Raw genomic sequence first — 15740 nt, forward strand, 5'->3', positions numbered from 1 at the left:
ACGGACTTCTCCACACAAAAGTTCTGTCAAATCCCAGCTCTACACGGTTGTATATACCCCAGATCAGCTAATGGTCAGAATTCATATATTAATGGATCGATAAGGCCTGCGATTGACGCTACTACTATTACCAGAAGATCTGGTATCTACAATTCTACATACAAGGAACGCTGGAACTGTGTCAGAGTAGCAATGTTATTGCTGGAGCACAGTATCAGTGTACCAGCATAGAGCAGTGTGCCATAGCATCAGTCCTTCCGTTAATTCGGAAGGAAAACCTCTACTTAGCTGAATCGGTCATAAACGCGCGCCTAAAGCTCCTCCTATTGATCATGTGGGCATCCATTTATGTCCTTGTTCTGATGCACAACTGGAAGGAGAGAATCCATGTGTTTGCAAAGTTGGCTCAGAATTATAGAAACAATGGACCCATAAACCTGTAATGGGCCGACTGCTAATGGCCAAAATTTACACGGCCCGAATTCACTCTCGAACGCTCCTAGAAAGGGGAAGACTTCAGACCAACGCAGAGGCCTCCAAGAGGCCACTAGAGAGCAGTCTCGGTGGAACACTCTTCCTATGACCGAGTAAAATGCATGGCTAGTAATTGAACTTGTTGGTGGGATTCATTTACATCATCGTACTCAAAGAATACGTGTTTACGATCACTAAAGACGATGAGAGTGCGCAAAGACGGTCACTGGTGCTAGGAGCTGGTGGTATTTGCTGACATGACAAGTGTGGAACCCACATGTCTGCTGGCATACACTATGACAAAGGCAAACGTAGAAGATTTTTTCCGCAAAACTGTAATTCCGCTGTCGTGGCTTTCTCCTTCTTGCTCTCCCTTCCACTCCTACTCCCTGGCCGCCACCTAGACGCTATCTCCATCCGCCGCATTTGAAGAAGGCGGGAGGAGCAGGAGGTCGCGCTGGGGCTGGGCCGCACGGTGGCGTGCTGGTTCCGTGCGGCAGGGCGTGTCACAGGAAGGGGGCGGCGCGGTCACGTGCAGGAGGTGGCCAGCAGCTCTCACAACGCGACGCCGTCGATGAAGCTCACCGCCCTCGCCTCCAACTATACGACCAACTTCGGCTTCGGCGCGGAAGAGCGCGTGGAGCCATCTCCTCGCTCGACACTGTGCGCGGGCGGTGACAAAATGGCGACGCGAACAGCGACCGCGGGCACGGCATGCGGACGTACACGGCCGTGGCGAACAGGGCGCACGGATTCTGTCCTGGTCGGGAGAACGACGGCTACCAGTTGATCGCGTCGGAGCTCAAACTGACGCTACAGAGCTCCTCACCAAGCGCAAGGACCGGGACAATCTGAAGCAGCAGATCGGGCGGCAGTGGTGAACTACCGAAGGCCGGCAAAGCGCAGCGGTCGGGCTAGGCGGAAGCTCACATACTATGCACACACGGGCCAATCTAGCTAGCCAAGCAAACAGCCGGATGGATGTGGAGGCATAAGCTGCTAGCAAGCAAGCGCGGGCGGACCGGTGGAGGTGAGGCTGCACACGTATGCTCGACCACGTTCCGGCGTGGTGAGCGACCGCGGAGGCGTGGAGCGCGTGGAGCGCGTGCAGGTCGGTGCGGCTGCAGTTGACACGATACTGCGATAGGCAGCTCCGCCGGGGCCGCCCATGGCGTCGTGACTGCGCGATTTGTCCGCCGGGACAAGGCACAACCCAGCTCCCCTGGCGTCCTAGACCCTAGCTCCGGACGCGGCGCAGATCCCCGGTGTTGGTTCCGTCCTCGGACCGCTCCTATGCGCTGCGAGCGACGGCGGCGACATCCACCCGATGCGCCCGCCATGGCCATTCGACCGATGAGGCGATGACGAAGTGACGCGCCCCAGCATCCCCGGCGACCAGGACCGCATCCACCGGACGCGGCGTGACCCCTGGACTCGTCCTCGTCGGCGGAGAGACCTCCCGGGCAGCTCCTAGGCGCCATCGTCGCGTGGCCTCGTGCTTTGCCGGGAGGCAGAGGGTGGATGCGGTGGCCAGTTGCGTGCGTGTGGTACTGAGCGCCCAGTACGGGGCAAGCTGAGAGGCTAGGATTTGGGGGCGGCGCGGCGAGCCTAACCGGCGGCGCAGATGGACTGGCACCAGCGAGCCTGACCGGCGGCGGAGACGGGAGCCCCGTGGTTGACACTTTTGACCAGTTGATGGCCTTGAGATAGAGGCGGTGGCACCCACCATCCCTGAGTGGACGCACGTCAGAGGTCAGGTGGTTTTATGAAAAAAATTCACTGGTGGAACCATTGACATGTGGGTCCTATCCGTGCCACATCAGCAAATACCATCAGCTCCTTGCAGTAGTGACCGTCTCTGCGCGCATTGATCGTCTTTAGTGATCGTAAATAAGTATTCTTGGAGTACGGTGACTTAGTTGAACCCCACCAACAACTTCGAGTACTCCTCGTGTATTTTACTCCCTATGACCACTAGTGTCAACTGAATCAGTGACGACTTCTTTTTTGAAAGCGGCAGCAAAGGTTTTACCTCATCTCAGTTAATAAGAAGAAGTGTTACATAATGAAACTCGAGCAAACAGCTCCGATACAAAAGCCTACTCTCCCGGCATGCGTGACCCCGAATGTTTGGCGGCCGCTCTCTAATTTCATCGTTTGCACTACTAAAGTGGGCACGGTGGATACATGACGAAAAACCAGCGTATTGCCCTCATTTCAAATTTCCCAAAAGGTTAACACGATGAGTTATGCAAGAGACTTCCTCCTAGTGGCAGTGTGGTGGCTAAGAGATTCCCACCAATCTTTTGCATTGCCAAAGGTGTGCCAAGTGGAGTGTTGACATTGTAAGCGCAAACAACTCCACCAGCATATTCCAAATTCAGGGGAGTATCAACACTTGAACAAAAGGTGCATCACAGATTCGTCTTCCCTCTTGCAAAGTTGGTAAAGCCCACAATTTGGCCATCCTCTTTTATGTAGCTGGCCGACATCCCGTAACCCTCCAGCACCCCAGCTCTAACCGCTGCCGTCGCTGCCGCCGGTAGCGCCGCCGGGGCAAAGGCCCATGGGGCGTGGTGGCGGCGGGGGCTCCTCCTCATCGACGCCTGGTGACGGCGGCCGGATCTCCCTCCTCGATGCATGGCGGGCGCGCGGATGAGTCGGGCGGCGGCAGCATTCGCTGCGCCCCCTTCTCCCGTCGGCCCCCCTGGCAACCGGCGTGTGGGATGGGCTGCAGCGGCCAGCGCTGCAGCCTCCCCCTCCCGTCGGCTCCGCAGCGCTCCGGCAGGGGTTGGTGGTGGGCGGCGGCCAGGCTCGGCCTGCGCCAATTCCCCCCCCCGCCTCTTGCCGGTGAGTGGAGGCGATCTCGGGTTTCACCCGCGACACGAGGTCGCCCGGGGCAGCACCCTTGGGCACGACGGTGGAGGTGGCTCTCTTCTTCGCCGGAGAGGGTCGGCCTGCGGTTGGTGGTGGTGGATCTATCGATCTATCACCGCGTTCCCGCGGTGAGATGGAGATGCTTGGAAGTCGGCGACGGAGTCGCCGGTGGAGGGTTGGCATGGCCAGCCCGGGACGGTCACCGACGTGGGGGGCCGACCTGAATAAAGGTGGTGGTCCTAGGGTCTCTCTTGCGTGAAGAGGAAGACCTACTGGAGGCCTGGACTCGTGATCTAGCCGGAGTGTTGAGATCCGGAAGGCTCCGCCGGCGAATGTAACAGTGCTTTTTGCCTGGAGTTTGCTGGATCGGTGGTATTCGGTCGTCCGCACCCATGCTTTTATTCCGACCGATTGGTTCTGGAGGGAGCGGCGTGAAGCTCTTTTTCTGTGTTGACTTCAAGTGACTATGGATCCATGATGAAAGTCGGAAGAAGGGAAGTTCATGAAGGCCGGACAGAGTCAACTAGTTCTGGAGCGTCATCAGACAGAGTGAACACTCAACACTAAACACTACCCGTGTTAGAACACCGACACTAGAGAGAGAAGCCAGGACCCTGAGCAAGGGGAACGACAAAGCGCGCCACTTAGACCTCCATGCGCGCCTGCCGACCACACCCAAGGCCTCCAGCCTCCCACTGGAAAAGCTAAAGCCATGCATCATATCTCCAAGATGGTGCCTCCAGGTTGGAAATGATGCCAAAGATACCACCGATATCCGATCTAGCTAACTAGATCTTGGGTTTGAAGGTGGTGGTCCTAGGATGGCGGCGTGGGGGCATGTTCGTCTGCTTCGGGTTTGAAGGTGGTGGTCCTAGGATTCTTCTTCTGCGAAGATGAAGACCTACCGGATGTTGATCATTTTCATCTAACCGGAGTGTTGAGTTCTGGAAGGCTCCGCCGGCGAATGCATCAACGCATCTTTTGCCTGTAGTTTGCTGGATCGGGTGGTATTCGGTCGCGCGCACCCATGCTTTTATCCGACCGTTTGGTTCTGGAGGGAGCGGCGTGGAGCTCTTTTTCCGTGTTGACATCAAGTGACTATGGATCCATGATGAAAGTTGGAAGAAGAGAATTTCATGAAGGACGGATGAGAGGACTAGCTAAGGGAGGTTCAAGTCTCCGCGGGACTTGTTTGGTGTTCCGGGTTTCACAGCAGCGGTATAAAAGTGGGGGCGACAACACAGGTGAAGTTCAGAGTCCTACCTTTCAGGGTGAAAACCCAAGGTCTGGCCTTAACTGGTTGTGCCTGGCAATGATCTTGTTGGAGGCATTGTTTTGAGAGCGGGGACTATCTTCAGGGTGAAAACCTAAGATCTTTGATCGGGCGACGATGGTGTTAGCGCACTGTTCCCTTCTTAGAGGCGTCGTTTTTGGAGAGTCTGTATTTCAAGTGTTGTCTTGGCGGTGGATGTATTGCTGTTGTTAGGCCCAAGATACTGTAGCGGGACTTTTGTTTCTTAGTTTTCTTTTCCTTTTTTTGGCTTTGTGCATCCGTAGTGCCATTAGGGTGGTGCGTTGTTGCAGAGGTTAGGTGTAATTGGTATCGTTTTGATATTAATATATTCCCTTTATCGAAAAAATGTAGCTGGCCGGCTGGCCACACTCGGTTTTGAAGGACAAGCCAAGGAAAAAAAAGCTTGCACTCGGTAGGTGCCCAATTTTTCCACACACCACCTCCGGCACAGATGAGTGGGTCATGCCCTCGAATTGGGCTTTGTACGTCAAGGCCGCCGAGCACACTCCCGAGGTAGTGAATTTCCAGGTGATACCATCCGCCGTGCCCTCCACAAGGGTAACCTCGCTTATCCTTGTTCATGGCTCCACAAACTCGGAGATGTGTCTAGTGAGAGGCCTGTAGTGGTATTGATTTTGGAGATCCAAAAGTCATTGGCCATTCCCTTTTTGACACTGAAGTTTTTCCTAGAGGAGATGGAAAATATGGAAGGTGCAATGTCTTTTGATTTAAGCCCATGAAGCCCTGGGCCAAAAATTTACGATGCCACCATCTGCAATAGTGACGGAGGTTGTTGCGTAGAAGAAATCCATGTCCACCTTCTCACGGGCGGTCATTGTCAATCCAAGCCTTGGAGGGGTGTTTCCATTGGAGCAAAGGCCATCGAAGACGCAAAGCCCTAGCAAACTTGTCGATGTCCATGATGCCCAACCCACCTTTCTCTTTGGGTCTACAAACAATTTACGAATTAATTTTGCATTGACCACCGAAAACTTTGTCAGCCACCACCCATAGGAAGGCCCTCTTCAACTTGTTAATTGATTGCAAGTTGTTGGCAGGGATAACTACATACGTGATGTGGTACTGGTAGATTGCATGGGAGGTAATGACCGACTTCACAACAGTGCCTCTTCCCGCAGTACAGATGTTCTTCCCATGCCATGAGACAAGTTTGTTGGCAACACGTTGCGCGCCAATGGTTTTAAACCCTCTAATTTATAGTGGCAGCCCCAAATATTTTAAGGGGAAGCTGTGGCGTTGACCCGAAAACATTTACATGATATCATCAAGGTCCAATTGGGAGCATCTAATGGGAGGCGCTTGACTCTTTTTTGCACATTGGTGACTAACCCATGATCTTCCCAAACCCATGAAGAATGGTGACCAAGTTTGTAAAAATCCTACTTGTAAGGCACCATGAAGATAGCCACGTCATCGTCATAAAGAGAGGTTCGGATGGTAGGCTCGTGGCCTCTAGGCCGGTGTAGGTCCACATTAGTCGTAGCCAAGTTCAAATGTTGTTCCAAATGGTCGATGACAACGCCACCAAGATTATGGCCGATGGCCAACATTGGTGGCTCGGCACCATCGTGTCTCTAGAGCTTGTCGCGCACGCGTATGACGCGGATGCATGTACGTTTGGCCGGCTGCGGTTGGAGCTTAATTTTCCCAAGGTGGAGGTCGAGTTCCTCGCGTCGGATGTGCGGCTGGTCACCCGCAAACATGAGAAATTAAAAAGGGAGAATCGATGCTTGTAGCTCTGGTCCCACACTTCCAATGAGGTGTCCATGGCGAGGTTCCGCTGTGAGCACCCAGAGCTTCGTGCAGACGGGGTTGGAGCTCCACAATGCGAGGGACGCATCGGAGAAGAAGAAATATGCAGAGTCGGAGGCAGGGGCCCTCCACCGTCATCGTCTCATCATATTGACTTGGACTCTAACTTGTGAGATGAGCTCGGCGCCTCCTCCAATGCGACAACGACGTCTAGGCTGATCTCTTGTAGGGTGTGAAGTGTGTCGGAGTCGAGGACTAGTGTTTCTTGTAGTCGAGATCTAGTGTCTGTCAAAGTCGAGTTAGTGTCTATCGATTTGTGAAGTGTCAGAGTCGATCTATGTAGTGTCAAAGCGATGTTGAGTTCTATGTATCATCAAAGTATGTATCGAAGTGTCGAAAATTTAGAAGTGTTGGATTGAAGTTTGAAATGTGGAATTGAAAGTTTGAAGCAGTGGGCATGGCTTATTTTACATCATCTTAAATCCCTCCGGCGCCCCCCTATTTTCATCATCTAGTATGGTAAAAACAAATTTAGTGTCCTAAAAGTCAAAAACAGGTGCCTTAAAAATATGTTAGAGATGCTATATCATGGGGCCTAGCTGCGCGCGCGAGCAAAGTAATGGTTCTCGCCGCTCGATCAGATCGGACGGCACCGCGGCGAGAAGAGACGACGAACGACGACCATGCGCATGGTGTACTGGTGTGGCGGTGTACCAGGCTCTGCGAGTGGTCGGCAAGCAGCGGCACTGGCGCGGCGCGCTGCACGGACGCGGGGCAGTCTCCGCGCGGCGCGCGCGCAGCGGGGTCACCCCAGTCACCACCCTGTGCGGTGCTGACCGGTGGTGACGCCCTGCAGCGACCAGCGTTACATCGGACCGACGCTATAGCTGGATTCGAGCCGTCTTTTCTTCCCCTTTTCTTGATCGGGACAACGACAACGGGTACGATCGATCGACGCGCTGCGATGTCCTCAAGACCAAACCCACACTGCCGAGCGCGAACCAACGAACGAGACGACGCCACCACCCTGCGACGTGTTCTTCTGCATTTCGCGATTGCATGGCCGGGAGGTGAAGGCGCGCGCCGATCGCTTGCCGACCGGCGGCGTAGGCCGCAGGGAGCGTAGAGGGTGACCGGGATGGAGGGCGGCGTTGGCGGTGAGACGGATGCGATGCCGGAGGCGGATGCGCTGGAGTTCACGCCGACGTGGATCGTCGCGGGGGTCTGCTCCCTCATCGTGGTCATCTCCCTCGCCGTCGAGAGGTTCCTCCATTACATCGGCAAGGTCGCGTCGTCCTCATCCCCCTACGTCGTCCTCGTTTCTCCAAGGAGTTTTTGTTCTGATCTCTTCTGTACCAATGCGCATATACAGACACTGAAGAAGAAGCACCAGAAGGCGCTGTTCGAGGCTCTCCTCAAGGTGAAAGAAGGTAGGAGTACCAGTATTCACCTTTTCTTCAGAGGACAGAGAACTTTAACATTCCTACTGCTAAATGTTCATCATCATACTTGTCCTCAATCCGACAAGAACAAACCATGTCGTCACCTGCACAAACATGGGCTGTTCTTCCTATTCTGACAGTCTTTGGCCGTGATGCAGAGCTGATGCTTCTGGGGTTCATCTCCCTTCTGCTCACGGTTTCCCAAGGGGTGATCCAGAGGACGTGTATTCCTCCCAGCTGGACCAACTACATGCTGCCCTGCAAGAAGATGGACGCGCATACTGTCTCTGCTAAGGTTCTCGCCCTTGGCGTCCGGCGGCTGCTTTCCGACAGAGGACCGCGGTCTGAGCATTGCCAAAACAAGGTGGATATACCATGGGCTGAAAACAGTGCTTCGTGTTTTCATTTTTTTTTTACTTCATAATAATACATACTGTTCCAGTGTGATTCAGGTTATGACAGTGTGTGCTGCAGATTTATAACTTGGATAGCATATCTGCACATTGGTGTTCTTTATTTATCACTCTGTTTTATTGCTGTACTGTCATAATGTACATCACCGCAGGCAACATTTTAGCAGTTCAGGAAATTAGCCTGTATAAGGAAGCATCCCGACACTAGCACACAAGTACCGCTGACAAATAGAATTGCTGTTTAAAATGTTTTATAAAGCTTGTGTTTTGGAAGAAAAAATACATTGAAAAAATAAGGACATTGCTTGAAAGAAGCAAATCATATAACTCGAATATATGTTTATGAAGTGCTCACTTATGATATTACCTTCTCCATGTTCCCTTCTGGTACTACTTGTGCTTGCCTTGCTCATTGAATTGCTAAGACCTTGGGTGCATTAAGAGTTAATGAACCTGACATTGCCAGATACTCTTCATGTTATATACTGCTTTAACCAGTTTTTCCTCGGCGACAAATAAAAATGACCCTAGGAATTTCATTGCGCTAACTCCAGTTATTCTGCTGACAGGGAAAAGTTCCTTTGCTGTCGCCTGATGCGCTACATCAGTTGCATATTTTCATTTTTGTTCTGGCTATCACCCATGTGATTCTCAGTGCTGTAACTATGTTTTTAGGAGGAGAAAAGGTAAAGCGTCCTTAACATTGGTAGCAATGATTGGTCCTGCTTTCGAATTCATCTGTATACTGCTCTATTACTCAGATTCGTCACTGGAAACGATGGGAGGATGAAATTGAGAAAAATGCAGGAAACGGTACATGAATCTCGGTTTTGGTGCAATGTTCTTACTAGTGCTCTAATAAATATCATTATTTCAAAAATAATTTAATTAATAGTAGGTTACATACTTCTCATGAGATCCTATGGACCTGCAGGATCTAAGAAGTTAACCCATGTTCAACAATTTGAATTTATCAGGGAAAATTTTAATGGCGTCGGCAAAGAATCAATGATATTAAGCTGGATGGTAAGAATGCATCTAGTACTGTCATATGGTTTTCAGTCAAAATAAGGTACCTTATCTACGAATTTATGTATTTTTTTAGCCTACTAATTGTATTTTTCGTTCAGCATTCATTTGCTAAGCAGTTTTATGCCTCTGTTACTAAATCGGACTACACAACAATGCGACTTGGTTTCATCATGGTAAGGATTCCTCAACAATATACCGACATTATTCTCTCGTCGTTTATAACATGTAGCAGGACATCCTTTTCCGTCCAGACACACTGCCGAGGAAACCCAAAGTTTCATTTTCACCGATACATGGTACGTGCTTTAGAGGCTGATTTCAAGAAGGTGGTTGGCATAAGGTAATCCAAACTCAGTAATTACAGTTCCTTTGGTAATTTACAGATCAGTTTGTTAGTTGCATTTTTTTTTTGTTAATTTACTAGTACTACATGAATGATAAGAATAATCATTTATGTTTGTTTGCAACTAGGTGGTACTTGTGGATATTTGTTGTGATATTCATGTTGCTGAATGTTAATGGTAAGGTTCAATCACATAACATTTTTCACTGTGTATAAGTATTAATTCAGCATCTAATCTGCAGGTTTGCACACCTACTTTTGGATCTCCTTCATTCCCCTTATTGTAAGTGTCCCCCTGTACCCCCAGCATACATGTAAAACTCTGAATTTGTATAGGTAATCGAGCCCAACGGCTTACCTTGCATCGCTTCCTCCCGTTGTTTGCAGCTTCTGCTGGCTGTTGGCACCAAGCTGGAGCACGTCATAGCTCAGCTGGCCCATGAGGTCGCCGAGAAGCACTCGGCAATCGAGGGCGACTTGGTCGTCAATCCATCAGACGAACACTTCTGGTGCGCACGGCCGAGGGTGATTCTGTACCTGATCCACTTCATCCTCTTCCAGAACGCGTTCGAGATCGCGCTCTTCTTCTGGATGCTGGTGAGTGTTAACGTGATAACTGAACACTGCAAAGTACTGTATAAGAGAACATAAGATGTAACTACGTTGCCTTTTGATTTTCCTTTGCAACTGCAAGACTACCTACGGCTTCAACTCCTGCATCATGGACCACGTCCCTTTAATCGTGCCGAGGCTTGTCATCGGGTTGGTCACACTGGTTCCATTGATCTACTCATCGCATTTCTTAGAAGCAAAGAGCAATGTTTCTAGTTCAGACTCAAGACTGTTTGCCTTTGCTTGCAGGGTCGTTATTCAACTCCTCTGCAGCTACAGCACCTTGCCTCTATATGCAATTGTCACCCAGGTGATTTTCTTCACTGCCACAATGTATGTTGACCAACTTTTTTGAATAAAAAAAAGAAAACGAAGAAGCTAATGGAGATCCTTTTGTTTTCCTTGGTGTATGCAAAGATGGGGACATTCTTCAAAAAGGAGATCTTCGACGAGCACATCCAGCAGGGGCTGGTTGGGTGGGCGCAGAAGGCCAAGAGGAGGACAGAATCTATCAAGGATAGCGCCGGTGGTGGCACGCACGGGCCTTCCTCTGGTCTGGAAATGCTGCGGCGAGCCGCCGCTGCAATACAGGGCTCTCGAGCTCCGCAAAGGTAGAGCGTACGTCCCTACACCCTACAATCTACAACGAAACGATTGTACGTGAGTGGGATAGCACCAAAGATGAAGTGTTACCGTATCGCAACGTTGGGACAGTATCGGGCAGTTCTGCGGATGGCACAATTCTTCACCGGCTGGAGCAACGACAAGTAACCCTTCCGATGATGCATGTATTAGTTCAGATTAGTTCAGACACTATCAGCGAATCAAGGTAGAAAGGGAGTATTTGTACCCCAGGAATCGGATACTACACCTTCCAGACTTATAGATTGCTCTAGTCGGGTGTTCATTGCAAAGGTAAGAAATATTACTGTACTGAACTGATAATACAAGATACCGGAGTAGTATTACATTGTTTTCCAACTACTCAGCAGTGTAACCATGGAGGAGCACCAGTACAACAACCAAAACAGAGAACAGAAACACAAGCGTCATGCCACTATAACAAACTCAGTTATTACGTGACTGTCCATAGACTTGACCCATTGTAAGACCTCCTGCTAGAAACTGAACCAGACATATCATTCACCACTGGCATGCTTGCTTTTGGATCTTGGAATTCATGGTGCCCTTCCCCTTGTCCTTGTAAGTATTCCTTGAGGTGAGCGGCCTTCTCCGCCCCAGTGCGGTTGCCATTGCCCTTTTCCTTTGCTTGTTCAGCTGCTTTGTCAGCAAGGCATCATCTTCATCCTCAGTATCCTCTGCTGATGACTCCTCATCATCACCTCCTGATTCAGCCGATCCCTTAGCATCTCCAGTGCTATCAGTGGTTGGATTTGCCGATTTGTTCTCACCGCTGGGACTTGTGCTTGTTGCATGCTGCAAGGTAAATCTATGTAAGCAATACTTTTTTGAGAGTATGTAAGCAATACTTAGGGAGAGGTCTGCCTGGTCATTCAGATGAATATATTACTAACCTCATCAGAAAGAGTTACAGGTGCATTTGAGTGCATCTCGACAAGATCAGGAACACTGGCACAATCCTGAAAAATATCCCCCAAAATATATTTGAAAACTGATAACTTGAGAAAACTGATACTGCTAGATAGCTTATGCAGTGGGCAAAGCATAGGGACACATTTAACTCGGAAAATATACAGTACACGGATCAATACCTGGTCTGCTATTTTTAAGGAATTGATTTTAACAGACACATCATCGCCACCTTCACTTTCTCGTTCTGATGTTGAATCAACATCATCATCATCATCATCTGAGTTGGAATCGTTTTCTTCAGCGTTCTCATCAATGAACTGTAATCAGGTGAAAAAAAAAGATAATTTCATCACTCACCAGTCTAAATATCTGATATTTAATGTCAAACTGATACAGATGACATGAGAAGGAACATTTCGTGGTTATCAGTGATTTTAACATAGTATTGTGGTCTAAATTTATTGCCCTCAAAAGGCGCATCTCACAAGATCCCCAAATGGGTTATGTCATATATTAACATTAACAGGACAAACAGAATCTCACGTGCACCCACACAATAGCAGTTCTAACTTCTAAGTTCTAACCAGTTGTATTGTTAGGTATTTTCTCATGTTTAGAGGAAACAAAGATAGCACTAGTAACCAAAGTTCATAAAATATGAAGAGAAGTGGAAATGGCAGACCAGGACAAGGAGACCAACAAGATCCCAGCTTACTGGTTAGTGGTTTTACTACCCAACAAATGGCATACTTCTGCTTAAATAGCAAAACTCTATAGATCTTCAAAATGAGTGATTCAGCATGCATTGTGTATCAACATCTGACCCACCTTTTCTATCTCAACCTGCTCTTTTTTGGTGAAGCCACTGGCAGCTAGTTCTTTGTCCAAGGCACCAGAAGACTTTTGAATGGATAGAAAGGACGGCCTGCCACTGTCATCATCATCAGTTTCTGACCCATCATGTCCACCTTTCTCTGTAAGATTAAACCTAATAAAAAAGGAAGACAAAGCTTAATAACGAAATGAGTTGTAATGGATTATTTTGAAAATTTGAGATTTCACTCCATAAGGTGATAAACCTTTTGTTAAAGAACTTGTAGATGCACCCAATATCTCGATCAAAATACCTGCAAAAACAAACCTCATGAATATAGAATAAAGCAGTCTTTAGTTAGCTATCAGAATATGCTACATACATCTGGGCATTCCGATGTGAAACAGATACCATCTGTGGGAAGTCAATCATCGTAACTGTTTCATCATCATCAATCTGTAGAACATCAATACCCATGAGAATAAAATATAAGGTAAGATACATACTGACATATCACACAATAATAATAGAGTCAATTATTCTTGTTGAAGAATTAAACAGTGAAAACACCACTTTTTCGCCAAATGACAGTTTGCAGGCATGTGTTTTCTTATTGTAATTGCATCACGATCATATCTTTTAGTACAATGGGAAGCAGAAGTATTGCCAAAGGTTACAATCCAAGTCATTATTTCCCTTCAAAACCACTGATATCACAGCATACTAAAGAGGCAGGACTGACAAAACACAATGGGTACCATAAACAACAGAATCTAAAAAATTGTGAACGCAATACAAATACAAGAGGAAAACGAGCACATGCGAGCTGATTTATCTACGTGAAATAATAAGAGAGGCTAAAAGTTGCTATACCATGATGTTGAATTCATTAAAATCACAATGTATCAGTCCATGCTCCGCCAAACGAATTACAAGCCCGAGAATTCTGTCAAAGACATCGTCTGGATTTTGCAATTTGCTTATCTGAACACTGCATCACAGGATACAGCACCTATCAGTTTCTTCATAATAGTCTCTTGATTAAAATAAATAATTCATTTACCAAGAATGTTAACTTACAGTGGATACCCCGGCACCAGAGACATAATCACACAATGCCGGTTGCAGTCCACGGCCGTGGGAACAGGAAATCCATGGTCTCCTAAAGCCTGAAAAAAGGAACGGGACAACAACAGAAGATTATTTACCAAATGAGCGGAAAGCAATTTAGTTAGCTTCAACGAATAAAAAGTGTAGCTGTGCAAGAACCTTCATAAAAGCAAATTCCTTTAGGGCCGCAAGGCGTGATAGATAGAGCCAGTTAAAGCTCCTCCGGTGCGCCAAATAGTCACGCTTCGATTTGACAGCCCTAAAAGATGTCCTACCCAACCTATGAAGCTTCATGGCCAACACTGTTCCATCCTCCGTGGCAACCTCAAATATATCTACAAAAGATGGAGCATTAAACAAAGAGTATTTGACATTTTCTTGCTACAGCTCTAAGGCTTCATATGGCGTTGCTGTGAATTCCTAACCTAGCTTGGCTGAGCTTTTCAAATGCTTATTTTCTTGATAAAGATTGAATCGATATGTTATAGCGATGCACACCATGTGTTTTATGTAAGGCCAACCGTTAGCATGTATTTCTCATGTACCATTAAATATATAAGCTACTGTGTATAATATAAGAACAACACAACAACAGTAAACTGAGCCCAAGAAAGATGAGTCAGGCAATATGTACCTGACTCCTTTCCAACGCCGATCTGACGGCCAACGGAAGAAAAGACTCCGCGATTCACCAATGTTTTGATTGCGAGAAAGTCATAACCAAGATAGGTTAGGCGATACCCATCATCTGAAGCCAGCGAAGTCAAGAAAGCAACAATGATAATCCAGATATCCATCTAACATTAGAAAGAAGAAAGATTCAAGATTGACGACTCACACTTTTTGCAATCATGGTGAACCAGTTTGTTCTTCAGTAAATTCCGCAGCACCTTATATGTGCCTCCATGCCTAAATCCACGAAGAATTAGGAGCATTCAGCGACATAATAGACAGATATATTAAACCACGCGGTGCATTACATGTGTAACAAGGTGGACAAGAATACTGAGCCTCGTCACAGAGAAGTAGAGAACCTAAGTTGTTTGAAGACTTGATCTAGGAGCTCAATTTTTCATCACCATAGAAATTAACTTATATTACATTGATGAAATCAAACTTCTAGACAGGAAGTTCCAGTTTTGTTCTAACCAATTGTCATGGATATGTACTAATATAAATATCATCTGTCAAAACAGCGAACATTTGAAGGAACTACAAGAATCCTACTGATTGCCCATCACAGTTTGCGTAGGTACAGAACTTATCCATAAAGAAATATGCAGGTCCAAGCACCACTAGTGAGCTCAAATTAAAACCCACGAGCTATCATATCAACCCCCTACACGCCGCAACTAAATAGAGTGATAACCAGAACCAATTTAGCAAACCACACATCACAATTCTAGTGCATAGGAACGAGAACCAATATGCATAGGGGGGCACGCTACTCACTTCAATCCGGCGATGCGGTCGACGAGCTCCACGGGCACAATCTCGTGCTGCAAATCCAAAACCAAGACCGAAACGTTAGCCGAGGAAGCCAACAGTCCACATATGGGGGTTAAGGATGGCGGAGGTGCAGGGTTTTAGGACTTACGTTGCGCATGCCCATCTCGCAGGCGGTGAGGACCCGGAAGTCATCCTTGGACAGGTAGCGTAGGGCGTTCACGTCGAGCTTCATGGCCTCGTCCTAGCAGCCGCGGCAGGATAGCAGACTGAGGGCAGCAGCGGAGAGTAAAGGCAAAAAGGCGGATGGGAGAAGCAGCACGGTGGCGAGAGAGCAGCAGGGCGGCGCCGGACGGGAGCAGCAGGGCGGCGGCGCGGAGGGGAGAGAGAGAAGCGTTGGGTGCGGATGGTTCGGGAAGAAGCAGAGGAGACAAGCATGGGCCGGGGCCCGGGGCATAGGGTTTGGATTTGCAGGAGTGTAGGTGGAGCTGGGCTGGGATGCGGGAGGGAATAGCGCACGCATGCGGGCCGCATCGAATGCGGCCCAATAACAGGT

At 48.4% G+C, this 15740-nt stretch overlaps 2 protein-coding genes across 2 annotated transcripts; one reads left to right on the forward strand and one right to left on the reverse strand.

Annotated features, from left to right (window-relative positions):
• Positions 1–3040: 3040 nt before the first annotated feature.
• LOC124662691 (MLO-like protein 1) lies at positions 3041–10875 on the forward strand. The gene is made up of 15 exons (XM_047200498.1): positions 3041–3074; positions 7606–7703; positions 7791–7848; positions 8019–8224; positions 8843–8959; positions 9035–9086; positions 9208–9299; positions 9404–9478; positions 9557–9645; positions 9777–9826; positions 9891–9931; positions 10036–10245; positions 10343–10410; positions 10510–10570; positions 10678–10875. Exons 1-15 carry the CDS (start codon positions 3041–3043, stop codon positions 10873–10875), a joined length of 1449 nt encoding a protein of 482 aa, XP_047056454.1.
• A 288-nt stretch (positions 10876–11163) lies between these two features.
• Positions 11164–15484, reverse strand: LOC124660611 (serine/threonine-protein kinase rio2-like). The gene is made up of 13 exons (XM_047198439.1): positions 15336–15484; positions 15191–15237; positions 14577–14647; positions 14373–14486; positions 13898–14073; positions 13709–13797; positions 13502–13619; positions 13011–13084; positions 12894–12941; positions 12643–12802; positions 11994–12131; positions 11796–11861; positions 11164–11697 (listed from the first exon to the last, which is right to left on the reverse strand). Exons 1-13 carry the CDS (start codon positions 15417–15419, stop codon positions 11404–11406), a joined length of 1479 nt encoding a protein of 492 aa, XP_047054395.1. The 5' UTR covers positions 15420–15484; the 3' UTR covers positions 11164–11403.
• Between the last annotated feature and the right edge of the window lie 256 nt (positions 15485–15740).

Source organism: Lolium rigidum, chromosome 6 (genome assembly GCF_022539505.1).
Source record: "Lolium rigidum isolate FL_2022 chromosome 6, APGP_CSIRO_Lrig_0.1, whole genome shotgun sequence".
Taxonomy (NCBI): domain Eukaryota; kingdom Viridiplantae; phylum Streptophyta; class Magnoliopsida; order Poales; family Poaceae; genus Lolium; species Lolium rigidum.

Bases quoted from the DNA above. Each gene is read 5' to 3' on its own strand.
- LOC124662691 (XM_047200498.1), top strand. From the start codon at position 3,041: ATGGGGCGTGGTGGCGGCGGGGGCTCCTCCTCAT. The intron at 10,246-10,342 runs GTGAGTGTTAAC...TGCAACTGCAAG, and splicing joins CGCTCTTCTTCTGGATGCTG to ACTACCTACGGCTTCAACTC. The intron at 10,411-10,509 runs GTTGGTCACACT...CTTTGCTTGCAG, and splicing joins GTGCCGAGGCTTGTCATCGG to GGTCGTTATTCAACTCCTCT.
- LOC124660611 (XM_047198439.1), bottom strand. From the start codon at position 15,419: ATGAAGCTCGACGTGAACGCCCTACGCTACCTGTCCAAGGATGACTTC. The intron at 14,487-14,576 runs GTGAGTCGTCAA...CGCTGGCTTCAG, and splicing joins TCACCATGATTGCAAAAAGT to ATGATGGGTATCGCCTAACC. The intron at 11,862-11,993 runs GTATTGATCCGT...GATATTTTTCAG, and splicing joins CCTTAAAAATAGCAGACCAG to GATTGTGCCAGTGTTCCTGA.